Raw genomic sequence first — 26183 nt, forward strand, 5'->3', positions numbered from 1 at the left:
TAAAAAAGAATTAGCATTCTTGTATGTGTGTTGGAGCCATGAAAATGTGTGTAAGGAAAAGCAAGCTTGTTGCGTGAATAATTTTTTTTTGTACCTTTTGTTATTGATCTTGATACTGTTCATTTTCATACCTCACCACTCTTTCCAGTAAATTGTGCCTGCCTATACCTGTGATCTTCACCTTTTGTACCTCCAGTTCTCCACTCCATCCTGCAACAGCAGGGAGGGGTAGAGGAAAGGGGGATGGAGAGGGAACAGCCTGGGGTTTGGGAGTGGGGACACTGAACTGGGAAGGGCCATTCCCAAACCAGGACAGCCCTCATTGGTGGCTAAAGTGTGGCAGGAGGGGTGGAAATAACAGGAGTCAGAGCTGGTGGATGATTTATTTGCTGTAAGCATCTGTGGTATGAGGTGTGGAGCACTGGCCGCAGTGTTGCCTGGCTTGTTCACGGGGACGTGGTGCCTAACCCTGTGTTTGTTCCCTAATGTGCCCCTCACAAGAGTCTTCTTCTTCCAGTGGCTGCTGGGAAGGATGAAAGTTTGACAAGAAGTCTCACAGATATGTATGCTTGGCAGAAAGATTTTTGAATGTAGAGTCTGAAGAAGGAATAGAGATGGAAGCAAGTTTTGATACAGAAGAAAAGAATTGCTGAGCCAGTCTCACTGGATAACCAAGGAGCAAAGGGTGTGTTAGTTAGAAGGGGTTTTTATGGCTTAGAGCAAAGGATAAACCCACCTCAAACAAGAAGATGTTTTTACCAAGCAGAAAGAGAGCACAGGCAAACAAGGCAGCAAGTGTTGCAAGTAGAAAAAAGGTCTCAGAATTTTCCACTGCAAGAAAACTGAAAACCAACTTCTAGCTTAAACTGTAATGTACTGACTGTTGGTGATTGGAGAACAGTGACATGAATATGGTAATTACAGGAGTTATGATAGGCTATAGATAAAAGTTTAGGTATAGATCTACTGTATTAAGATGCTCAGCAAAGAAAAGTCTAGAATGCAATGTAACCAAAAGAAAAGTCTATAATGCATTGTAACCTAAGCTAAGGTGCAGCTGGAGCTGACAGCTGTAGGCACAGCTCTGTCACCCACGACCCTGGACTGCTGTAACATCTTGGATGGAATAAACTGCATTTTGGAGAGCCCCTGGAGTCCCACATCTCTCATTTAAGCTCTTAAGTGGGGGAGAGGGATCAGGATTACTTTGTTGCTGATCTGTGTGATATCTGCTTGATAACATCAAGGGCAATGAGAGTTATTTTGGATATGAGTTCAGTGTTGTTCTCCTACCCTTACCTCGGGTTCTTCTGTGGGGAGTCCATTAATAATCATATATAGTCTGTGGGGTAAAGCAGGGGAGGGGATATGGTTTGGAGGGGATGATGGTTTTCCACAGCTTTTCACCCCCTTTTCCTCCTTCAGGCCTGTTAAAACAGAGAATTTGAGAATTTGTAATTTCATTTGGATGTTAAGGAAAGCATGTTCTTGTCGCTGTGTCTGCCATGTTTTCTCAGTATGGTCTACAGTACTGTGTTTAGAGTCAGGACAGAGATTTCTAGGAGTGTCATTCAGAGATCTCCCATGAGGGGGAATAATCATGAGTGTCATAGAATGTGGGAGAAATTGGGCTGGTATTTAGAGGAATTCTCTGCTCCAGAGTTTTGGGAGCTCACCCCTGGACAACTGCAGGACTCTGATAAAGTGACAGTACTTGCAAGAAGAATGCTGATGGCAACTCCAGACTGGAGCAACTCAACCAAAGGCAAACCCCTCCAAGGAATTGTTTTTGCTCAAGGACCTGGGTCCACTTGGTGGGTAATGGAGAGAGGCAGGGAAACACAATGTGTACCACAAGGGGATTTGATTTTTGGATAAGAACAGTCTGTGCTGTTGAACTGTACATATAATACTGGCTGCTGCATGGCACTGTCCCTGTATGCCATGGCTGCCATGGGCAGTGAGGATGGGCTGCTCCACACACACCAGTCTGAGCTCCTGGGGCAGCAGCCAGCCAGCAGCACAGCAGCCCTCCTGTCCTGGGAGACAGCTGGGGTGGGTAGAACCCACAGCCACGCACTGAATGAGCTCTACAGACAGCTTGGAGACATGGCTACTGGCTATGGAATGATACCTGTGATTGTGTATATATAAATAGCTATGGAGTTGGAAGGTGAAGGATCTGGGTGGGACATAAGTGATATAGAATAAGGGGTTATAGAAAATTAAGGCTGTCATGGTTTATGAGTGGTTCTCACCAATTCAGTACCCCCCCTGCCAAGGCTCTCTCAAATCACACCTTGCTCTCTCTCACTCCTCCTTTCCTTCTCCCTTCTCACTGTGGTGCAATGTAGAGGCACAAAAGGTGAAGTTGATGGGTGTAGATAAGAACAATTTACTGGAAAGAAGGATGAGATAACAAAATGAACAGTAACAGCAACAATATTATTATCAAAAGATATAGGAGAATGAATTATTTACACATTCCTGATAATAGATGGTACTGGGTGGTTCTCTCCTCCACAGTCTCTTGACCATAAGGAACTCTTGCTCCATGGAAAAGAGTCCCTTCCCCTGCCCTCTGTAGTGGTGTGAGTGCTGTAGAATTTTATATATATATATATAAATTATAAAATATATTATAATATATAATATATACTATATTATAATATATATATTATAATATGTAAATTATAAATTATATATAAATTATGAAAAAAAAATTATAATTACCACGTCCCAGCCATGCTCTCTCCTGGCTACTGCAAAAATTAACCCTGTGCTGGACAGAGCCAGGACAGCCAGACAAACCCAGGGTTTGTTTCAGGGCTAAGGGCTGATAATAAGCATTATCATCAGGTCAGGAAGCTGAAGAAAATGCAACCAAAGGGAGAAAAAGATTGATGCCAGATATCTATGGAACACTCTCTAGGATGGATCTGATTGCTGGCAGGATCAGAATTATCTGAAAAATTTGTTTTATTGCTGAGGAGAACCCTTCCCCCTAAGGGTCCCTCCAAAGAGCTAGTGCAAAAATGAGCTTATTAATGCCTTGGTGAGAAGGTGATTTATGTTGCAAGACAGTAGTTTTCATAACTACTGGAGCAGGCTCTATTGATCCTGCTTGTGCCTGGGGATTCTATATGAGGTGCCTGAGAAGCATATGAGAAGCATATTGGTGTTTTTATTGCACAGTATCAGGTGTATCATTTTTACAGTCATATGACTATAATTATATATATAATTATATATATATAATTATATATATAGTTATATATATGTAATATATATAAAATAATACAGATAAAATTATATACAATTATATATATAATTTATATATTATATAATATATGTTATATAGATATAATATATATAAAATATATATATTATAAATTATATATGTACATATATGTACGTATACACACACACACACACATATATATATATATATATATACACACACATAAATATAGATACACACATATATAAAATTTATAGCAAAGCTGCTGGCATGGCTTTGCCAGGGCACAGCAATTTCAGGCACATCTGCTGGTGCCACCATGTAGAGCCTTCCCAGCCCTGGCCAGGGCAACTTGCACAGCTGTGTGGGTGATATTATCTCTGTGGGAGAAGTAGGTTTTAAAGAGGTTGAAAGGCAATGGAGGAAATGAAAATGCACAAGTGGGGAGCTCATGGAATAGATGAGCCTTTTCACAGAATGTGGGAGGACTGTTCTGCGTGGTGGATATCTGAGAAGTGCAATTCACTGGGCTTTTTGTATTATGTCCTCATGGGATGGGCTTGATTTTTAGTGCTGCAGAAGCTGAATTTCATCGTGTAGCTGGTAATCTGCCTGCACCAGATGAAGGCTCTTCAAGCTAGCAAGTCCTGATGCTGAGCTGAAGCTTTGGATGTCATTAGCCAAATGTTTTTATTGATAATATAAAGGTCATGTCTGCTTGGGATGGGAAAAACTGGAAAGATTTTGACCACTGACATCACACCGTTAGGGACAAATCCATGCTCTTGGCAGCCCAGACTTAATGCTGAAGCAGGAAAAACCAGAGTTTTTTCATATTTGTTACAATAATTATGGCTGTAATAAGTGTTTGCCTACAATGAATTCTCTATTAAAAAAATACATCAGCAAAATTTCTGCCCTTGGAAAGTTTACTTCTATGTTTGATCGTAATAATTAAATTTCAGATGTTTTATAGACCTAGAAGTCATCTATGTTACTGAAGTTCATATTCCTATGTTATTACATGGTAATATGCTTTCAGTAGCAGAAATTAAGACATAAAATAGTTGTGTTTCCTCTTCAGGCTATGTCTAAATGCAAATCTGCCCAAAAGACAATGGAGTAATGTGACTCTAAAGCAACAAACACATTTGAAGAAGATGCACCTTAAAAAAAAAGGCTGAGGAAAAATCACTTCTTTTTGGATGGTGTCTCATTAGCTAGGCAATATGGTGTGGTGGAACTCTGTAATCTCATTTACTCTTGGTTGAGCTTTTCACTGCAGAGGATTAAGTGTTGGAAGTATATTTTTATGCCTCACCTTCTAATTTCTCACTGATGACTGCTGACAGAAAATGTGTAAAATGGCTTTCAGGATGTTCCATTTCCAGTTACAATATTACTTATTACTTATGGTTTCATTATTCTCATAAGTGAAAAGGTCAATAAATGTATGTTCTGCTGCAAGAAAGACAGGGTGATCTGATTATCTCTGTTAATATTTTCAGTTAATATTTGATCATGAGACAGTAAGCAGGAAACAGTGCTTGCTGATTACATTGTGCTCTTTGAACAGATGAGCATGTAAATGGGACTTGCCTTGCCAGGCTTTCAAGGACTGTCTGAGGCCTCTATTTATGGGTGGCATGTGAGTGCATGTGGCATATGGGTGGCATGTGAGCAAGTGATGATGTCTTTGCCCTGCAAAATTCACCCTATTGCAATTTAACTGAAAATTAAAGCACAGTCTGGCAAATCAGTAATTTAATTAGATAATAACTGCTGCCATGATATATTTCTTTTCAGTTTAAAGAAATTTTTCTGTCTGTGAGGAGGTAGAGCTGTGTCACAACATGTGATTAGCAGTCAGGGGAAGTGCAAATGTCAGCACTAGAGGTCCTTGATTTCCCCTGCTCCTGTCCCTTAGTGGCCATGACATTATTGAAGCAGTGGATCCTGTGAAGTAAGAACATTGCAGAGCCACAGATGCAGCAAATGCTTCATCCTGAGCTAAGGAGAACAAACACAAGCTTCAGCATTTTCTGCCCTGTCTGAAGTCTCTGGGGTGCTTCAGGGCCCAGGTGTGCAGGAGCACTGGGCATCTGCAGCCTCCCCTGGGGCTTTCCTTGCAGGGCAGGCACTGACCTCTAGGTCCTGCTGTCCCTGTCCTGCTTTGGTTCAGGAGCCCCAGAGAAGCTCCCCTGTCCTGCTTTGGTTCAGGAGCCCCAGAGAAGCTCCCCTGTCCTGCTTTGGTTCAGGAGCCCCAGAGAAGCTGCCCTGTCCTGCTTTGGTTCAGGAGCCCCAGAGAAGCTGCCCCTGTCCTGCTTTGGCTCAGGAGTCCCAGAGAAGCTGCCCCTGTCCTGCTTTGGTTCAGGAGCCCCAGAGAAGCTGCCCCTGTCCTGCTTTGGCTCAGGAGTCCCAGAGAAGCTGCCCCTGTCCTGCTTTGGTTCAGGAGCCCCAGAGAAGCTGCCCTGCCCTCCTGCCAGTCCTGCCAGGGCACCTCTGCCTGCCTGGGCTGGATTCTGCCTGGTGGCACGATGACCCCACTGCCTGTTGAGATACAGAGCTAGGGGCCTTCATGGAACCAAGTGTGAACTTACTTACATCTGGCACTAGGCACTTGTCTTTTCAGTATTTGATCTCACAGTCTTCCTTGGTTAAAAAAAATAAAGAGTTTTGCTGTGTTTTATTTCATCTTTTGGAAAAGTGTGTCATCGGCTTGAGCAATGGATATTATTGCACTATATTATTGCACTGCTTCTTTCAGCAGGCTCACCCCATTTAAAGGGTTTAAGCAGCTTATATTTGGTGATTACAAAAGAGAAAGCAGTATTATCACTGTAATATTCCAGACACACAGAGACATAGGAGGAGTTCTATTTTGTTCACCTTCAGTTATTTTCCTCACAAGTAGAGTAAGCTGGTAATTTTTGTTTGTATCCACTGAAGAAATGACTTGTGAAAGAGCTTGTACAGATTGAAGTGAATGTTTGTAATCTGTATTACCAGTTTTCTCTTCTTTTGCAAAGGGTGTTATTCAAGATGTGAAAATCATCTTTATCCCTAATGGATATATAACACAGTGTCCTAATCTGAATCGCAGTAAGTAGCAATCTTTTTATTGTCTCTAGTTTAGATTTTTCATACAGATTGTTTCTCTGCTTTAAAAATAATACTTTCAGGCTTGTTATTTTTGCATGTGCTGACTTCCAGAAGGCAAGAATTCTGTATAAACAGATTGCATTTTATGTTCAGATAAATCTAGTATGATAGATTGTTGTTTATTTATGGGTTATTGTGTCTTTCCTTCTTTTCTGTTTCTTTTTAATCTTTCTCTATTGAGCATGCCCAACCTGCAGTGATTTCTTAAGTCTGGTGCAAGGAATCATGGATTTGCAAGAACTCCTGGCAAAAATGACTGCAAAAGTAGGTACCTAAGCTTTTTTTTAGTTGCCCCTTTCCTTCCTTTCCTTCCATAAGACAAAAATGAAAGTATTTTTTCTAGATGCCGTTTCTTATACCATGAAAATGATTCTAAATTTTCATAGTAGAGCCAATTCTTTTCTTGCTGTCTGCAGTAGTCTTGTGGACATAGTTCTGTGGTTGTTTCTTAAGCTCAATAATGTTCCTGTTGTCTGCTTTATTATTTGTCAGGATGTTACAAAATACCCAGAGTCTGATTTTTTTGTAAGAAGCCTTAGCTTGATTTCCCTTTTCACGTTGAGGGATAAATGCAGAAACAAAAGAGTGAAACCCCTCAACAATTGCCTCACCATGTGAGGCTGTCAGAGGGAGAATGTTTCCTTGTGGGAGGTCCTGTGAAGTCTTCAGGACTGGTGGAGTCTCCTTGTTGGGAATTGAAATGAGGCCCCAAAATGAAAATGCCTCTGAACCTGCTGACTGTGCTGACCTTGACAGCACCTTTGATCAATGGCTTTTATCAGTGTTTTTATCAGCTCCAGGTGATGTGCTGTGTGCTTGGGTTTGTGGTTTTTTATTTGTTCTTTTCCCCCCCAGCTTTGGATCATGAACAGGGTGAATGGGAATCTATAATGTTGGGGTTTTTTTTTTTTTGGTTTGTTTGAAATGTTTGAAGTTTTCTTTAGGTTCTGCTCCTACAATACACAGGCAACCTCAGTGTTAAGCCAAGGCCATTCAGTAAGGCTGTGCTGAAGTTTTGGGGTAGGAAACTGTGTTTTAGAGGTGACCAAACCCCTGATCTGTGTTAAAAGGAGAATGTGAACACTTTTTGAGGTTACTGTTGGCGAACGATCTGGTTTGTGGTAGAGGGATGTTAATTGTCTCTTTTGAAACAGCACTTAGGTGTTACTTACTTAGATTCAAGTGCAGATGCAACCAACCTGTAGATGCCCTTACTCTCAGTGTAGTTACTGTAGGAATTTCCAAACCAGGATTTGCATAGCAAATTTGTGTAAAAAAATGATACTTTTTAATGCAGTGCCTTCAAATGCTCTTTCCCTTCCCCACAGGAAAGGGGAAACTGTTTTTTTGGAGAGTGAGTGCATTATGCTGGCAATCCTCTTACTCAGCTGACGTGCTTTGGACAGGCTGCATCCATATGAAAAACATGAAGCTTTTAGTTCAGTTTTCTGCTGGTACTATGAAAGAGAGGCAATTATTTTGAGCCCTGCTGGTGGTATGAGCAAGTTCCAATTATGCAGTGTACTGAGTAACTTGCTTTCTCTGATGTTAATTATATTTTTGCTTGCTAGTACTTTATGAGGGGAAGCCAATAACACCCTATTTGTACTGCAAAGACTCTGCACTTTCATAAAGTGGTGCTGGCATAATCTTTCATTGCAAATTCCTTTTCTGTAACAGCAGTCCACTGACTGTTTATTCTTGCAGTCGTTTCCTGTTGTCCAGGCAAAATGCATGCTACAGGAAAGGAAATTAACTTGGTAGAAAAATGCAAGTTAAAAATGGGGGATCTGGAGGTTTGTATCTGCCTTTGAAGTCCTAACCACAACAGGCAAGAGTGACTAATGTAGACACAGGTGTATTTTGTGGGGATGATGCACGTCAAGGCTTTGAAGGGCTGCCTGCAGAGATGCTGTGTGGCCTGGCAGCTGCTCAGAGAATGACAAATAAAGAAAAACACACTACAGCAGGCTTGCTCATGGACAGCACCCCAGCCCCTGATCCTGCACCAGGAGATGCAGAGCATGGACACCATGGCTTGGAAAAGTGTCTTGGTGTCTCATTGTTGCTTTTAGGCTCCACTGTAGGCAGATTTCAGCTTCCCTCTCAGTCCGTGTTTGGTTACAGCTGTATCACAGCATTGAACAGAACAGCAAGTGTTGTTTGCCATGAATGTGTATGTGCAGTTTATAGAAATTAAAATTATGGAGACTCAGAGCTGGGAAGGAAAAATCCAGCCACTGGTTTCAGGCTCCAGTAATTTTAGTAGCTGTGCAAGTTGTGCAGAATGAGAGCAGGAAAGGGAGGCTCCCTCCTGTCACCATGATATTTTCTGAAAAGTCCTCTGAAAGAGGACTTTCTCCTGGGAAGCTGAGAAGCCTCAGGGAGGAATGAAAACAATAATTATCTGATTGCTGCTCCTGTGTTTGCTGCTTTGGAATGTGGCTTGGACATTGTTTACCAACAGGTGAATGTTTGATTGGTTCCACGTGAATTGCTTTAATTTAATGACCAATCGTGGTCCAGCTGTGGTGAGGCTCTGAGTCAGTCTCGAGTTTTTATTATTCATTCTTGTTAAGCCTTCTGATGTATCCTTTCTCTTTCTTTAGTATGGCATAATATAATATAATATAATATAATATAAATTATAATATAATATAATATAATATAATATAATATAATATAATATAAATTATAATATAATATATAATTAATATATAATATGATATGATATAATATATAATTAATATAATATAATATCAGCCTTCTGAGAACATGGAGTCAGATTCTCATCTCTCACCTCGTCCTGGGGACCCTCACAAACACCACACCCTCCTGCTTGGGCTGTTCCTCTCCTGAGTCTGGTGGGCTCAGGGTGGGACACAGGCCCCTGTGAATGGTCCAGCAGAGCCTGGCTATGCCAGATTGTCACAGAGTGCTATGAAAGGAGCATTTGATCATGACTTGTAGCAAGCTAACCACCCTTACCTCCTCTTCCTACCTGGGCTTTGTGAAGACATTGCTTTTACAGACTAATAAATCCTAGCTTTTAAAGCTTATTTTATTTTTGTCATAATTTGAATGATTCTGAATCTCTCCAGTAGATATGTTCAGTTGATTTAATTTTGTGTCCTTAAATAGAGGCACACTGTAAGTCAGGGTGTTACAGTCTGGCTAAAATGTTAATTTGCTGCAGGAGAAAAGGGTTGTGTTGCATTGCAGCATTCCCCACTGGGCTAGAGTACTGTTAGTTCCTCTAAATATAATAGCTAAAATAATTCATGTGGCTTTAACAATCTGCTGAAATCGGCCTGGGAATCTCCTGCACTTCTTTGATGGAATATAACTTCTTTTTGGTAAATTATGAGCCTCCACTAGGGTGTGCTTTGTATTCAGATGTGTTTGTTACATGGAGACTTCCAGCACAGAAATTTCTACTGAGTCTTTCCTTGCTGGAAGTCAAAAAGGTTCAGACTTGGCTTTGATTAAAATCAAGAAAAACCAAGTAATTGACTTAATTTATGGACTAGGCAATCTGGTTTATTTACATCGTGGGTTTATACAGCCAGGAATACTTTCACGAATCACAAAATTTTCCCTGTAAGTTTTGATTTATTTTTAAAAATTTCTTGTATTTATTTTGCCAGAAAAAAAATATATTTGAACAGAGGCCTGTTATCTTTCAGTTATTTGTATGGGCAGGGAAGGAATGCACATATTTACTGCTCAATATTAAGCTTGTATTTCTGTTGTAAGAACAAGGAGTGTTCAGAGCCAGCCACAAGCCCAGGGTTTGCTCCAGGAGCATGGTTTCTCCATTGATCATAGTTTGGGATGACCATGTATACTAACTCCATCAAAATCTAAGGAATAGGGTTAGTTTTTACCTGCTGATTTCCTGGTTCAGTGTTTCAAAGGTTGTGGTCAAAGTTGGTTTTGCTAAAAATAAGTGTACTGGTTTTTGCTTTTTTAAATCACGTGCTTGAATTGCAGAAATCTCATCAAGTTACTTTCATTTATAGTTAAATTATGCAGAAACGAGGCTGAGTCAATTGGAAGACTGTCATTGTGAGAAGACTTGTCAAGTAAATGGATTGATCTACAGAGACAAAGACTCATGGGTTGAAGATGATCACTGCAGGAATTGCACATGCAAAGTAAGAATTTCTGGAGAGTTTGAAGGATAGGATCTAATGAAAATGTGAAAATGGCCTTTGAATACATAAGGTTCACTCAGAGAATTCCTGTGTTTTTAGTATGCATCTAGTGGCAGCATGGACAATAGAGAGGGAAGTGGTAAAATAAATAAAATTTTGGCATTACTTATTTGTAAGCTTCATACATAAAATCTGCCTTCCCTTGACAATGCTTTTCTACTTGTTCTAATTATAGCTGTGAGGACTTTGTGGTTTTGGGGTGAAGGAGTGGCATTGTCTGTGTTTGCTTTGGAATTGTTTTCACTGCAGTAGCTTTTTCAAAAAGGAGGCATTATCTTAATAGCATTCAAAGATGCTTAGTTGCATCTTGCATGGTAACAACTTGCAGATTCGTTTTCAGCATTTATCAGACTGAAAAATACAAGGGACAGAAAGAGGATTAGTATGCAAAACTTGTATCTTTGAAATTATTTGATAAATATCTGAAGAGAGCCTTTGTTTGCTCAGGAAAATAGAAGCCTGATTGTTAAAAAACTCAAAGATGATAGGAACAGCATACAGAAAGTAGGGCTTATGTTCTTGACTTATGTTTTCCAGTTAATGCATTTTGCTCTAGGTTTGGGGGCAAAATCAGTAACATGTATAAAAATACTGAAGGCAGTTCACCTTCAGCTGCACTTTGATTTATTTTGTAGTTGGGTGGGATTAAATCTGTTGCTGAAGGAAAGGTTTGTAATCCAGAATGGTGCTTTCATTTACTGAAATGGTTCTTAGTGGTGTGTATAAAATGCAGCTGATTGCTGTCCTGCCCCCTTTGCTCAGGGAGGAGCTGTGGAGTGCAGGAGGATGTCCTGTCCCCCTCTGGAGTGTCCCCCCGATGCTCTGCCCGTGCACGTGGACACTCAGTGCTGCAAGGTGTGCAAGGGTGAGTACAGCACACGCACCTGGTGGCTCCGCCTTCTTCTCCTGCCACCACGCACGTTTTGGGGTGGTTTTCAGAGCTCCTGGTAGTTCAGGTAACACGAGCCATAGCAGCAAACGTGATTTAGGAAGAAAATGAGTAATTGCTGAGAAATGAACAAGCATTGCAAGTTTCTGAGGTACTGTTTTTACCTATTGTTAGTGTAAAATTATTCACCCTGCTGGGAGTTGGGAAGGCTGACTTGGCTCCAGTTGGTATCTCCTCTTGATGTGTTGAGGAGCATCAAGCCCATGGTCTGAACTTTCTTTTGTGATGAGTAACTAACCAAGCTGTTATCTTTTTGCCTGTCTTTTATTTCAAGTTAAAAGGCTGTTCTTTAAAATAAACATGACAGTATATCAGACCCTGGCTTAATATCCCTGTGTGGAGCCGTAGTTTGCTGTAATTAATTTCCAAATAAATTAATGAGAAGAAAGAAAAGCTAAGTACATTTTGTGATTGGTGTTATTATCAGCTTTCAGTTCCTTTTAGTGGGAATGAAAGCTGTTAAGTAACATTCATGGAAGGAATATTCAATATTTGTTACTTTAATAGCAGTACAAGGAACAAAGGCAATTTATGTATGAAAATTTTAGCTGTATACTAATGCCAGCCGTACCTTGAGAAGCACAAATTCTCTTTCCCCTGATCTGTTCTGGAAGATGAGTAAACTTCATGCATGAGCTTTTCAATAATTTATTAGCACAGGGATGTTGAATTATTTTAGGATTTATTAGGAAAATAATGACACTTTTTTAGCAGTCTGTCACCCTTCTTCAGTCATTGAATTCGTTAGTTCCATGCACAAATATCCTTTAGCTGTGATCTTGCACTTGCTCTTGTTTCTCATGTAATCTCATTTCTCTGGGCTGTGTGTCAGCATGAATATTCTGCATACTGAAAGATACTCATGAACAGAGTACTTGGTTGGTAAAGTGGCCATGCTGGCCTGTATTATTTGTCTTAAAATATTTTTATTTGTAACACTGAAAGTCTAGGAAGTTCTCTCATGAAACTGGATGTATGCACAAGAGTCAAAATCTGACACAAAGAAATTGTAAGGCACAAAATTGTAGATTCAGTGTATACCCTCATGAGGGAACTGTTCCTGTGATTTGTAATGGGAAGATGAACAATCAAACTTGCCTTTTGTCAGTGATTGGCACAAACTTGACTCGTTATTCTGACAAGAACTCAGCATGTCAGTCAATGGGAAGAGACATGTGGAAGTTGATTGAAATTGATTGTAAATGCCAGCTCCTTGACAAAATGATGTGCTAGGACCACAGTTGGTCACCTCTAGGTAGATAGTAGTAATTGCAGAGGTTTTCCAAAGAGCTGCACTGCAGGTGTTATTTTCTCTGTGCCTTTTCTATTTAGCTCTGATAGAACCATCAGTTGTAATTTGCTGTCTCTAGGGATTATTGAATGGCTGGGTTATTGAACACTTTCCCATCATAGCTAAGGGTTAATGAGCAAAGCTCTAATGTCTGATATGTTAAGAGGTTTAGGCAGTTCAGTTTTGATCCCTGCCACCTTGTGTTAGCATTTCAAATAATATTTGGCAAAAGACTGTAATTTTAGATATAATTTTTCTGAATCATACATTAACTTGCTTTCCAGTGTGTCCATTCTTTTGTAAAAAGCAGTCATCTCAGGAAAACAGACAGAAAGAAGAAAATGTCTCTATTTCAAATTCTCCTAAAAATAGTTACGGGATTCCTAATTTAAAGAAAGCTTCCTCATCTGAAGTTTTCTTCAGAAGTGAGATCACAACAAGTAAGGCATAAAAACTAGGGCAGCTTTTGATAAACAAGGAAAACTAGGATGCCAAAAGGAAGACACCTCTTTTCAAATGCTTTAGTGATGATGAAAACTGAGTTAGCCTGAAAATCGTAAATCATTCTCTTTTTTTTTTTAAGAAATGAGCATTTTCACAAAGAGTCATTAGAAGCAAATTTATGTCTGAAGGTTCATGAAGATTGATCTAGCAGTCTCTTCTGCTTAAAATTTGGGAATCAATTTGGCTATGGCAGCTGCTGCTGTGGAACTGTTGGCATCACCTCTAAGGGGGACACACTGGCACCTGTGAGTGCTTCCCCTGCCTGGGGGTTTACCCAGGAAATTCACCTGAATTTCCCCCCCCGGGCACTCAGGAGGGAAATTCAGGTAAAGCAGTCCTAGATAGAGTCTGTGTTTTGAGAACAGATTGCTCTGAACACTTGCACTGTGCAAGTGCCTTGACTCTCAAAACCTTAAAGCACTGTTCAATTGCAGCATAGGATTCAGACCTTTTAGCTTTCCTTTCAGGGTCACAGGTCAGACTTTTAGTGGCCAAGTACAGAAAGAGCTGAATAGCACAGCAGAAAGTTGTTTTATCAGTGTTTACCATCGATCTGCTTTGTAATGCAGGGCGCTTTTATGGCGGATACTTGATTTGTGTGAGATCGTAACAGTCCAGCTGCTCTCTTTAATTGATGGATTTACTGTCCTTCTCTGCAATTGGAATTTAGACTTGCAGTTGCATGGGGACTGTGATAACTCTGGTCATAATTGGCCAAGCTGTTTGCTGCTGTGGCCCTGATGCCTGTTGCCTTCTTCATGGTGGCAGGAGTCCCAAGCCAGGTGACTTTGCTGCGAAGCGAGCGAGGAATGTTCCAGTCTGTTGGATCATTTGTAGAGCCACTTATCTTTGGCAGAAGGGTCAAAATTTCAGGCAAGAGTTTTGCAGTAGGAGTTCTCAGTTTCCTGGGAAAATCCTACATATTTCACGTGTGCCTGAAGAATATTTTCCTGAAATAGATTTTTGCAGTTTGTTGATTCAGTAGTCATTCACTGCATCCAATCTGTTCCTGCAGTCCTCCAGTAAGTTGAAGAGTTCACCTTTGGGCCCACAAAAAATGTGAAGGCTTAATTGAAATCTGTGCTTACATTATTCTTGTGATGAACTGGATGCTAATAAATGTCTCCAGTTCTTGAAGTGAGTCATGAGGACCTCTGGTAACACAAATACTGTAACTACTCTACATGATGTTGGTAGTGAAAACATTTTCTATTGAATGATAGGTTATTTAGTCCAGGACATATTGTTTATGTTCCTATTCTCTCTCTTTAGTTTGGGTAAAGAGGCTACTTTCTCTTACAATGAATTTATTGTTTGTTACTTTGTTTGTAATTATATGTGATACTGACTTCTGATGAAAGCAAAATGAATCATGTTTTTAATGTATTGATATTTTTTCAGTGCATGTGTATACTGGTTTTACTTCTTCGTTAGTCCTTGCATTTATTTGCTGCTTAAACACTGATTTAATGAGTTTTTAATCTCCCTCCTCCTCTTGAATTACAGCAAAGTGTATCTATGGAGGCAAAGTGCTAGCAGAAGGTCAACGGGTGTTAACCAAGAGCTGCAGAGAATGTCGAGTAAGTTTCAGTTGTATAAACCTTTCCTGTTTTTAAATGTATCTGTGGTGTTCAGAAGTGACAGTGAAAAGTTAGTGCATTTCTTTAGGCTTCCTTCATGCAAATGTGACATCTGTTGTCTCGAAAAAGGTGACCTTGAAGTCACGGAAAGCCACAAATATGAAAACAAGGCAGGAATATGACCCTTGCAGGATAAGAGAAATATGGGCAAAATGATTTGGAAGAATGTTTTCTCTTATCTGTGCTTTCATGAGCTTTAGAAAAAAGTAACAGCCTCTTGGGCAAATTACTTATTTCAGCCAAATTGCTAAAATCTGAAGCAACCTTCTATGTTACATTGTGTGACATACTCTGTATTTTCCCTACTGTTGTTCAAACTATATATAGTTCTTCTAATAATTGAGGTAAATTACAGAATATTGGAGTGGACTGAATTCTTTTTGACAAATTCATGACATTTGGACTATGACAGTCAGTATTTAAGAGCACAGGTGAATGGAGATCACGTTAGATCTGTTCAGGGGGGTGTTGGTGAGTGTGCATTGGAAAAGATTACAGTGATCTGGATATTGTTGTGTTTGGAGCTCAATGTACAGAGTAGCAATTTTCTGTTCACTAATGGAAGTGGACAGTAGCTGGTTGCAGATGTTGTGAAAACAGCTTGTTATGCAGAATTACTTTGCTGTTGTTCCTGTTGAGCTGTATGGGGTGCTCAGCACTGCCTGTACAAATATGTGGGCAAGGTTGTTGCCTTGGAAGGCAGACTGAGATGCCTGTCATTTATAAAATGACATAGGATGCTTATTTGAGAGTGGAAGTACATGTATAAAATGAGAACAGGAGTATTTTCAAGTTAAAGTGAAACCAGAGAGGGTGATCTGAATTATGTCTGTGGAACATCTCTGTACTCTAAATAAGAGTGTTATATTCATCATTAGGAGTATGGTAATACATTCAGGAAGATTAAAAGCAAATACCAACCATCAAATATCTGTCATTAGGAATAAGTAAAATAATGAAAACAGCTTTTGTATTTTGCTTTTTGTTAAAAGGAAAATGATATGGCAATGTTAATTACAGTAACATTGCAGTTGGTATTTGCATCTTAATTGACAGTTTTGATAAATATTCAAAATGGCATCTGTGAATGTTACACCTTAAAAAAATCATTTGATACATGCCTTCAGAAAAACCCCAGCAATCTGAAGTTCTGTCCACAAGTGTGCTTCAACAAAAGATTAAACCTCACTGGCCTGGGGAGAGTTTTTAAGAGGAAGGATGCTTGCATCTGTTTCTGTGGGCTGATGTGTGTCTGTGCAGGAGGTTCATTCAGTGTGTCTTCAGCATGACCTCCTAAATCTGACCTACTTGTCTGCTGCTCAGGTGGGAATGCTCCCTGGATGAAGGATGGATGATGATGAGACAAACTGTGGCTGTGTCATTGTTTTCTGTCCTGTGTGGACAAGGTGTTGTATGAGAAAAGGAGGGACTTTGTCATAGGAGAGGACCATACAAAATGTAATATGGTTTCATTTTCCAGACTTGAAAAACTGACATCAAGTTTCAAAAGCTACTGATCCATGAAGGAATACAGTGGAGGGTACACCTCTACTGTCAATGTAATAGTGTTGATAAAGATAACTTAGAAATCTTTGTGTCTGTAAAGGAGGATATATTTGTAAGTGGAGCAACGTCAACAAGATTAAATTGAAATTCACATTTCAATTTTTATTTGACGATAGATTCCTTACTCTTTGCATGGTACTGATCCAAACTTAAGAGGCTTTTAACTTGTATTGATTTTTCCATCCAAAAAAAAATAATACTGCTGATGGATCCAGCCAGAGCAAAGATTTTCTTTATCAGCAGAGAGACCTTTTTTTAATTTTTCAAAACTAATCCAGACTGAAAATATTTATGATGCACATCCTCTTAAGCATGAGCACAGATGTTATTCATGAACAACCATTCCCAGCTGGAATCCTGCCCACAAACACTCTTTAGATGAATCTACAATGACAAAAGGAGTACACAGGTATTTCTAACAATCATAGGACAGTTCAGGCTGGAAGGGACCTCTGGAGGTCATCTTGTCCAGCTCACCTGCTCGAGCAGGGTTGCCTGGAGCCAGCTGCTCAGGACCACGTGCAGATGTTGGGTGTCCCCAGGGATGGAGACTGCACAGCAGCCCCACACTGCAGGAGTGTTTCCTGATGCTCACATGGGCCCTGCTGTGTTTCACTTTGTGCCCCTGGGCCCTGCTCCTGTCACTGGGCACTGCTCAGAGGAGCCTGGCTCCCCCCTCTTGGCACCCTTGGGTACTCTTATGTGTCTGTAGGATCCCTCTGAGCCTTCTCCTCTCCAGCCTAAATAGGCTCAGCCCTCTCAGCCTTTCCTCCTGTGAGATGCTCCAGTCTATTATTTATCCTCATGGTCCATGGCTGATCTCTCCCAGCTTTTCCATTCCTCTCTTGTGGTGAGAAGACCAGAAAGTGCAAGTGTGTATGAGCTTTTGATAACTGCACCTTTCTGCATGCAATAAGTGTTTGATTTTTTGTTTGTTGGTTTGTTTAGGGGTTTTTTTGGGTTTCACCTGTATGGTGATGTGGGCCATTGAATGCCAATGGAAAGATTTCTATAACTTCTTTTGGAATGAGAATTTGCAGTTGATCAGCTGCCTGTGAATGACACGATGCCTGTTCATAAACAGATGACATGCTTGACAGTAAAGGGTACAAAAATAAATGCCTCTTCATTAATGCTGGGAGCAGGCAGTCACAGTGTGCCATACAAGATGGACAGGGCCCACAGCTTTCAGGAAGGTTGACTAAAATTTTTTTTGTAAAGATAAGGAATGATGGTCTTCTTCAGAGTGACAACTGAGGCTGCTGTTTGAAGCTGTGTCCTAAGAGACTGATCAATACCAGCTTGTTGTGGCTTAGGAGTGATACTCCTGCATGTGGTGCTCCCCCTGAAACCACATCTCTCGCTTCCCTGGGTGGGATGGAGAGAACTGGAGGTATGCAAAAGGTAAAGATCATGGGTTGAGGTAAGAACAGTTTATTGGAATCAGCAAGGACATAAGAAAATAAACAGTAACAGCAATAATAGTAATGACAAAGGGTACAGGGAAGAGGTGATCATTTCACAGGGAACAACAAAACCTGACTGCTCCCTCTCTGCCCCAGCAGCCCCACCTCATCTTGGGTTGGTTTTGGTTGATAATTGCTGCCCCAAGATGTGCAGGGTGTCTCTGCTCCAGCCCACACAACTGAAGAACGAGTCTGGACTCTTCACTCTTTGGTCTTGAGGTTGTTTATTAATTCTTATCTATAAAATTTCCTTTCTGCCCAGCCAAGATCTGCTCAGCAGGGCAGCCACAGGCACTGTGACCGCCCCCGAGGCGCTGTTGTCCTTTTATACTACAAACTACATAGAACATATTGACACTGAATTCCCAATACCCATCACCCATGTTAGACAGTGCACCTCTACTCTAAACCAACCCCAAAGTGCCAACAGCACTGCAGAAAGTGGAGAAGAAGAAGAAGAAAGGCTGGACACGCCCAGATTCCTCCATCTTGTCCCCATAACCCCCATACCAAAAATCCTAAAATCTACATTTTCACCCTGTGATCATTTTATTATTACACCATTCAAACCTGTGTGACTTTCATGTCCTCATACAAAGCTGGCAACTTGCTCCAGGGGTCAGAATCAAATCCCCAGGTGTTCTGGGCAGCATGCCAGGGTCTCTGAGCCCCCCGGCGGGGTCCTTGGCAAGTCTGGACACCCGGAGGGTTCTACTGAGTTCCAACAACCTCAGAGAGAGGTGGAGTAGGACAACCTCCTGTCCTGGCCATGCCCCTTCTGGCTACTGCAGAGATCAACCCTGTCTTGTCTGGAACCAGGGCAGAGATAAATTCAGACAGGAAAAAACCCCCACCAAAATAGCCTTATCTGAACTCTTGCAAATAATTTTCGAAGCCGATCATGTGAGATGAGCTGTTTATTGTTCAGATTTTCACTGTATGTCACTGCTTAGGCTTACATCCAATCCTTTTTTGTATGTACTTACCTTGGTAATTACAAGAAATTTAATTATCTTCTTGTAAATTTTTGACTCCAGATCTCATTCTTTGTGGATTGTATGTCACAACTGAGGCTTGATATATTTATTCCAGAAAAAAAAAGTCTTTTTGACATCTATTTCTATTCACTTTCTATGACTACTACATATGTGAATTGAATATAAAAAGGAATAATTTTTCTAAGGCTGCCTGAAGCAATAATTCTAAAGTGGGAACTCTTCTTACTTATCTCAGTGGATAAAATCTGAAATCTGATGATGATAATTTTTATAATTGGATCTGTACTAGTTTATAACAAATTAATTTTAACCCAAAGAATACTCAACATGGAAATGTTTTAATTGTTTTAAAACTTAATTACAAATAAATTTAATTTGTTTTCCCAAGATGCAAATTCTGCAGAAAATAGAAGACTTAAGGAAATAAAATCTTACTGTCGTTAAATTAATGGAATTCTCAATTTGTGTTGTTTAATCTCCTTGTGAGTCACTAAAGAAGCAGTGAGCTTGGAATACATTTGTCTTTAGCTTTTTGACTCATCCTGACACTCATTTGACTTTCATACCGTTTCTTGCCATATTTTTCTGGCCAGATTTATTGTCAGTCAACACTTTTTGTGGTGTGCTGACATTCTTTACTCTTTGTGCTGTAATTGTCCTGTCTGAGCTTAAATAGGCAATGAGTTACAGCCAGAGCTGTTCTAGCTGCTTGTTTGATAACGTGCTGGTAAGTGATGGCTCAGTGTCTGGTTCTTTTATCACCTTTGATCCTGCAGTTGCACAGACAGCCGTGGGGGATTCCTGCCTTTCCCCTGTGCAAGTGAGATCAGGAGGAGACCGAATGCCTCCATTAACTCCACTGCTCTTGCTCTGATGATGTGTGCCCTCTGTAGCTGCTTTTTCTCACAAAAAAAATAAGAAAAGCAGATGCCTGTGGGGTTTTTTTAGCATTATTCACGACAGCAACTGGTGCAGCTTGCCAGTGAAGGCAATTGGTCCTGCTTAGCCTGAAGATTGCAGCGTCAGGGGCAGTGACGGGTGGCGGTTCCAGAATTACAGATTTGCGTTCCCTGGCTCGGCTGCACTCCTCAGCTGGAGGTTCTGCAAGCTGCTGGGCACCTCGGGCACATCATCTGTGCCTTGTAAACCCAGCAGGCATTTCCTAAGTGTGTAGGTGAGATCTCCTTCTGGGGCCTGGAGGGGCAGAGCTGAGTTGCTGAGGTGAGGCTGATGACCAGCAGAGGTTTTTACCCGTGTGAGCCTGGGCTGCAGTGTGCTGTGGCACGGTGTTGTGTAGCTATCAGGGCAAGCTTCTGCACTGGCTCTTTCTTCATGCAGGTAATTTCAATATCCTCAATATCCCTCACTCACAGGTAATTTCAATATCCTCTGACAAAGTCATGTATCTGGTTGTCACCGTGATATTTTCTGAAAAATCCCTTCCCCAGGATTTCTTCTCCTGAGCTGAGAAGCCTCAGAAAAGAATGAAAACAATGATTATCTGATTGCTTTGGAATGTGGTCTGGAGGTTGCTCACCAACAGGTGCATCTTTGATTGGTGCCATGTGAATTGTTTTAACTCAATGACCAATCCCAGTCCAGCTGTGTCAGACTCTGACTCAGTCACGAGCTTTCATTATCATTCTTTTTATGCCTTCTGATGTATCCTTTCTCTTTCTTTAGTTTAGTTTTAGTATAGCATTCTTTACTATAATATCATATCATAGAATAATAAATCAGCCTTCTGAGTACATGGAGTCAGATTCTCATCTCTCACCTCATCCTGGGGACCCTCACAAACACCACATTTGGTCCTTCAGGTTATGAGAATGCTCACTTTAATGAGGTTTTGTCTATTTTTTGGTATTGGTTTCCCTCTGCTTTCCTAGCCCTAGATATGTTTGGATCATATTTTTAAACTTGTCTCTGCAGGCATGATAGCTGGAAAGTGAAATTTCTTCATTTGAGGAAAGCAGAAATTCTTATTCCACCTTTTTGTTCTGACATCTGAGATGTCATGAAAAATGTTCTGGGAGGAGTGAGGACTAGACTGATGTTAGAAAGGGGTTTTGGCAACATAGCAGGCTGCCTGCTTTCTTAGTGGAGTTTCATAGCTTGGAAAATGAGATTACTCAGGTGTGGACAGTCCTGTGGGGTAGTTACTGTAGTTCCTACTGAGCACAAGTCCTAGTTGTTAATTTTTGCTCCACTTGCTAGTTTTCAGTGATGGCATAGCTGCAGAAGGGGTGCTGAACAAGTAAATTATGGTATGGAGAAGGCTGGAGGAGGGGATAAGGTAAAAGAGGAGGCTATTTTGGGACAAGATGATAAGAAACAAGGAATTAAGTGCTGGAGAGCTGTTTGGGCTGCAGACATAGTGAGGCTGATCTGCTGGATGGGAGAAGATGGAGTAAAATCTGGTGGAAAAATCTCCACATGAAGGCTCTGTGTCTGTGATTACAGAAAGTTTCTACCAGCATCTGGACCTCCTATCACAGTCTTATTCTAAATCTAGAAATCAAAATCATAGCAATGTCTTTAGCTTGATTTTTCCACAGCAGTTTCTGCAGGGCTCTCCCAAGATGAGCTGTCTTCTCTGAAGGATCTCACGTTGGAAATAAGGTGATCAGTAATTCTAAAGAACGGACTCTTGGACGTGACACAACAACACAACACTTGAAAATACTGGTGCTGCTGTGCAAATTGGAGCTGAATAACTTATCAGTGATGCATGTAGACTGGGAAATAAGAGGAATAAAGCTCACATTTGCAGAAAGCAGGAAGACTATCTTTAAGCTGGATTGAAATTCTTAAATTCCTTCGAATACTTGAAAAGAAGACAACTACATATTGGTAAAATGAGCCTTTTACCAAATATGAGACTACATATTGAGGCTTTTACCAAATGTGAGACTACATATTTGGTAAAACTAGCATAGAATTTTGAGCTGAAGTGCCTTGGCTTTTAATCTATTTTTTATGCTGGGCAGAGAAATGCACAGTAGATCACTCCAGATTTGATGTTATGGTGGAACAAATGAATTTAACTTGCTTCTTGCCAATTTACCAGTGTTGTTACAGGAGATTACTAGTGCTGTGGATGGAAAAGTATGTGATCCTTGCCATTGCATGTATTTTCACCAATGTAATTTTTTTTTAAATGTTGTTTTTTTTCAGAATGGAGTTTTAGTCAAAGTAACAGAGACCTGTCCACCACTGAACTGCTCAGAAAAAGATCATGTTCTTCCAGAGAACCAGTGCTGCAGTGTTTGTAGAGGTAAGCCAGCCTGGAAGGAATATGGGAATACATTGAAAAGAGCAATTCCTTTTCAATAAGATATTAAGTACCTCCATAACCATGATCCTAAAACCACTCTGTGATACTCCTTTGGTTAGAAGACTTAGCAGATATAAATCTGTAATTGAACTGATTTAGGCAGGAGGAGGGAGAAAAGGAAGAGCTGGAGGAGAAGGGAACCATTATCTCCTAAAACATCCTATTAAAAGGATGTTGTACTTGAAAAATAAATATATTTTGTTCCTTATGCCTGCAACTGCAGGGTTTTGAAAGTGTTTTGTCAAGGTCTCTATTTTAAAATCTCAAAAATAGCATTAAGATTCTAGTTGGATGGATATTAGGAGGTTGATTTAGAGCTGAGCACTCTCAGGACTAATTTATGAATTAAGCTGGACAATGAAATAGTACCAATGCAAACCAAAAATTAAACAAATAATGCTAGAGCCCAGAACCTCATTTTTCCTCCTTCCAGAGGATATTGAGATGCAGGTTCCTCTTCCTTTCACCAGGTTGTAGGCTGGACCAGACTGAACAGGCAATAACTAAAATCTTAATTGAGGAAATTCCCTTAAATGAGGAACGTGCAGGTAGCACAAGGTTAAGACTTGAGCAAGCTTTCTTTTTAAAATGTGTTCTAATCAGTGCATTGCTGGGTGAATAATCATTCCCTGTGTATTGTATGTGTTCCTCATCTCTCCCTTGGTGCTGAGTCTCAGCTGAGCTCAAGGGGAGCCTCTCAGGACTCACATGTCAGCCTTTAGTGATGCACCTGAGAAATTCAAGCAGGAGATGTGCCAAATGAGCATTAAACACCTGCAGGCTTAGATGGTTATTGAGGTCTCCTGGAATATTTGTCTTGCCTGTGTATAAATACCTCCAGTGCCATTGCAGATGGCAGTGAGGAGGCTCTAAACCTCTCCCTCTGCCAGTAAATATTAATTAATAAATGTGCATGGTTAAATATTTACTGAGGCCTTGAACTTAAAAAACACATGCATGTGGTTGCAGGGACCAGCATGCTTGAGACTCCCTGTTGGGTCATGGTCTAAGAATATACACATTAATTTTATTTTAGCAGTTTCTAGAAACATCTGCAACTATTTAAGCAAGCAGTAAATGTTGCTTCTCTGTCCCTCAGAGGACTGGATGTCTTAATGATACTTCTTAACAGATGGCCCAGTTTGATGTAGTGCAGTGCTGAAAAAGAATGTATTCATTACTTAAAAGGATTAGAAATATGAAAGCTTCAAAGTTGATGGAAGATAAAGTTCCATAATTATTCACTTCCATATTATTGTTAGTGATAGGTCCTCTTTTTAGATATTCATGCCCAAACTGGCTTCATTATTTATAATATAAGATGAATATGTATATTTATGTGATGATCTCTAGAAGCAAGGGAAGAAATTGTATTTTCCCTTCCCAGGAATTCTGGTACATGATGCATTCAATTTGACACATTAAACTTTCACTTCAGTTCTGCTTTAGCTGACTGCTTAAACAGCACCACCTCTTTTTGTATTTCATCATGGCTTTTTAAAATTCTTTTGAAAATGATGCCTAAAGATATGATTAATTTTGTCAACTTTACAAAGGCATAAATTCAATTTAGCACTCATAAGTTGCTTTTGTATCTTGAAGTAGAATATATGCTGCTTGACACTTTGCTTCAGTTGCATGCAACCCAAAGTGGTAGTATATAATTTTATCATGTGCTGTCGTTAAAAATGGATATTTATTAAGAATTCCATATTTGGTGTGGGTTTTATCCAGCAAACAGGTGCTCTCTGATATGGCAAGCAGGCCACAGTTTCTGATCCTGTCAAGTGCCAACATATCCTTTACTGGGAAAGGATAGATTGCTTGTCTTGTTTGCAAAACTGACTTCTTTCAGAGACTGTATTCAGCTTCTTTTTGTCCAAGCCAAAGTAGTAAGGAAGACATATTGTAATAATTGCTGTCCTGAATAAGCAAAATTATTTGTTGGAAGGCGACACGGATCATTTGCACATCACATGCAAATTCCACTTTGTATGAATGATGGTGCAGGTAATTTGTTGCATTAGTCCTTAGCTAAGCCTTAAGTTATTCAACAGAATATTTAGCAAACATTTACTAGCAATGTTAAATGAGAATATTATTTCTGTGTTAAGTTTATCAGTGCATGTTGGTGTGGGCTTTGTAGAATTTGTAGATGTGGAAACAGAAGCCTTCTACTGAATTTCATGTTCTGTAGCATTACAGAATATATTTGCTGATTTGGGCAAGGGTTGAAAGGGTTGCATCTTGTGCTTTTCTAGCTGCAGCAAAGGAATTTCCATGTAATGAAAGGATAAATATGAGGGGATCAGCAGACGGAAAGAAAACCACAGAAATACAAAATCTTCATGATGCTGTGGTATGAGACTGTACCCTCTGAAGTACTTCCCACAATAACAGATGAGTGCCATAGCTTCTGCAGGGTAAAACATAAATCTGAGGTGTTTATGGAGATGGAAATTGTGAGTCAGCAAAGAAAAGAGCTGAATACTGTTATGTACAGGGCTGGTGGCCTTCCTAGATAGTCATTATTGCTTGTAAATGATAGGGAAAATAAAGACAGCAAATAATGCCTGCTCTTCTTTAGGCTTGCCCCATGGGTTTATAGTGCAGCAGAAGGTAATAGCACATTGCTAAAAGGCAATTTCCAGATTTCAGGGAGGTGGTTGTGTGAGGTGTACAGCAAGGTGAGAGCAGTATGGAAGAACTCTGCTTTAAAATGACAGTTTATTTTTCTGATTTCATGTACTGAATGCATGAACCTCACCAAATCTGTATATGGGATCTATCCTTGGCTGTCATGTAGAGTATATCCAGTTTTTCCTTTCATCTCTGTGCTTTAATATAAATGTCTGCTTTAACTATGTGGCCACTTTATACTTTCCAACAGGACAATGTGGTGTTATTAAACTGTCTTTAAGGCTTACAGAAAATTTAGTTAATTTTCAAGTTTCACAAAGAATCGTGTCACAAAATACATTTTTTGCTACTTTTGAGAATCACTCATTTTTCTTACAGCATGCCTGCTACATTTTTTATAGCCCAGGGACAAAACTAATATAAAAAACAGTGTCATGAAAGTGTTTTATTGTTCCCTTTAGCTGTTTTTCTCCTTGCCAAAGACAGTGTATAATTTAGAAAGAGTGGATTTTTTTTCTCTTTTGCATGAGTGATTCAAATAAAACTTCATGAGAGAATTTTTATGTTGTTGTGCTCACAATTTTAAATACGTAAAAATAGCCTTAACAGCCTTAGCAACTTCAGATGTGCTCTTCTTAAAAGAAAGAGTGTGATGAAATAATGAAGTGGTGAGAGTGGGTTTCTTTCTAGAGAAAATAATTATTTGCTGTCCTGCAGGATGGTGGGACTGATGGATTTAGATTGCCTGCTGATACTCGTTAGGAGGAAAGGGAGAATCTTATTGATGAGCTGAAATATACATTTTACAGCCAGGAGCAGCATTTAATTCTAAGACTGGGGCTTCTGCCACCCTTCTTTGTGCTGCTTTGGGAAGGTTTTTAGTTTTTCAGTTAGAGGGTGAGAAGGCTCTTCAGTTGTGCATGTTTCTCATCTCTTCCTGCCTGGCTGTGAAACTGAGATTTGACTCTTCAGAAACTGAATTTTTCCCATTTATTGCTGTGAGGTAGGAGTTATTTCAAGGTTTTAGATTTATTAAGATTTAATGGCAGTTGATAAATATGAATTAGTTTATTTCTAAACATAGTTGTAGCATTACTTAGGATTTAGAAGAGCTTTCTATCTGAAAAAGAAGAAATCTTTTTAAGCTTGTTAGGCTGTGTAGTTACCATTAT

At 40.0% G+C, this 26183-nt stretch overlaps 1 protein-coding gene across 2 annotated transcripts in view; it reads left to right on the forward strand.

The window, feature by feature from the left end:
* The window catches only part of NELL1 (neural EGFL like 1), a 313642-nt gene that overhangs the window by 65006 nt on the left and 222453 nt on the right, over nt 1-26183 (forward strand). For both annotated transcript variants that reach the window (XM_036383625.2, XM_036383624.2), the window contains exons 6-11: nt 6271-6343; nt 6585-6667; nt 10426-10560; nt 11383-11485; nt 14871-14944; nt 22212-22311. In XM_036383625.2, the coding sequence (XP_036239518.1) occupies nt 6271-6343; nt 6585-6667; nt 10426-10560; nt 11383-11485; nt 14871-14944; nt 22212-22311 (568 nt within the window). The remainder of the gene's footprint in view (nt 1-6270; nt 6344-6584; nt 6668-10425; nt 10561-11382; nt 11486-14870; nt 14945-22211; nt 22312-26183) is intronic.

Source organism: Molothrus ater, chromosome 6 (assembly GCF_012460135.2).
Source record: "Molothrus ater isolate BHLD 08-10-18 breed brown headed cowbird chromosome 6, BPBGC_Mater_1.1, whole genome shotgun sequence".
Lineage (NCBI taxonomy): Eukaryota > Metazoa > Chordata > Aves > Passeriformes > Icteridae > Molothrus > Molothrus ater.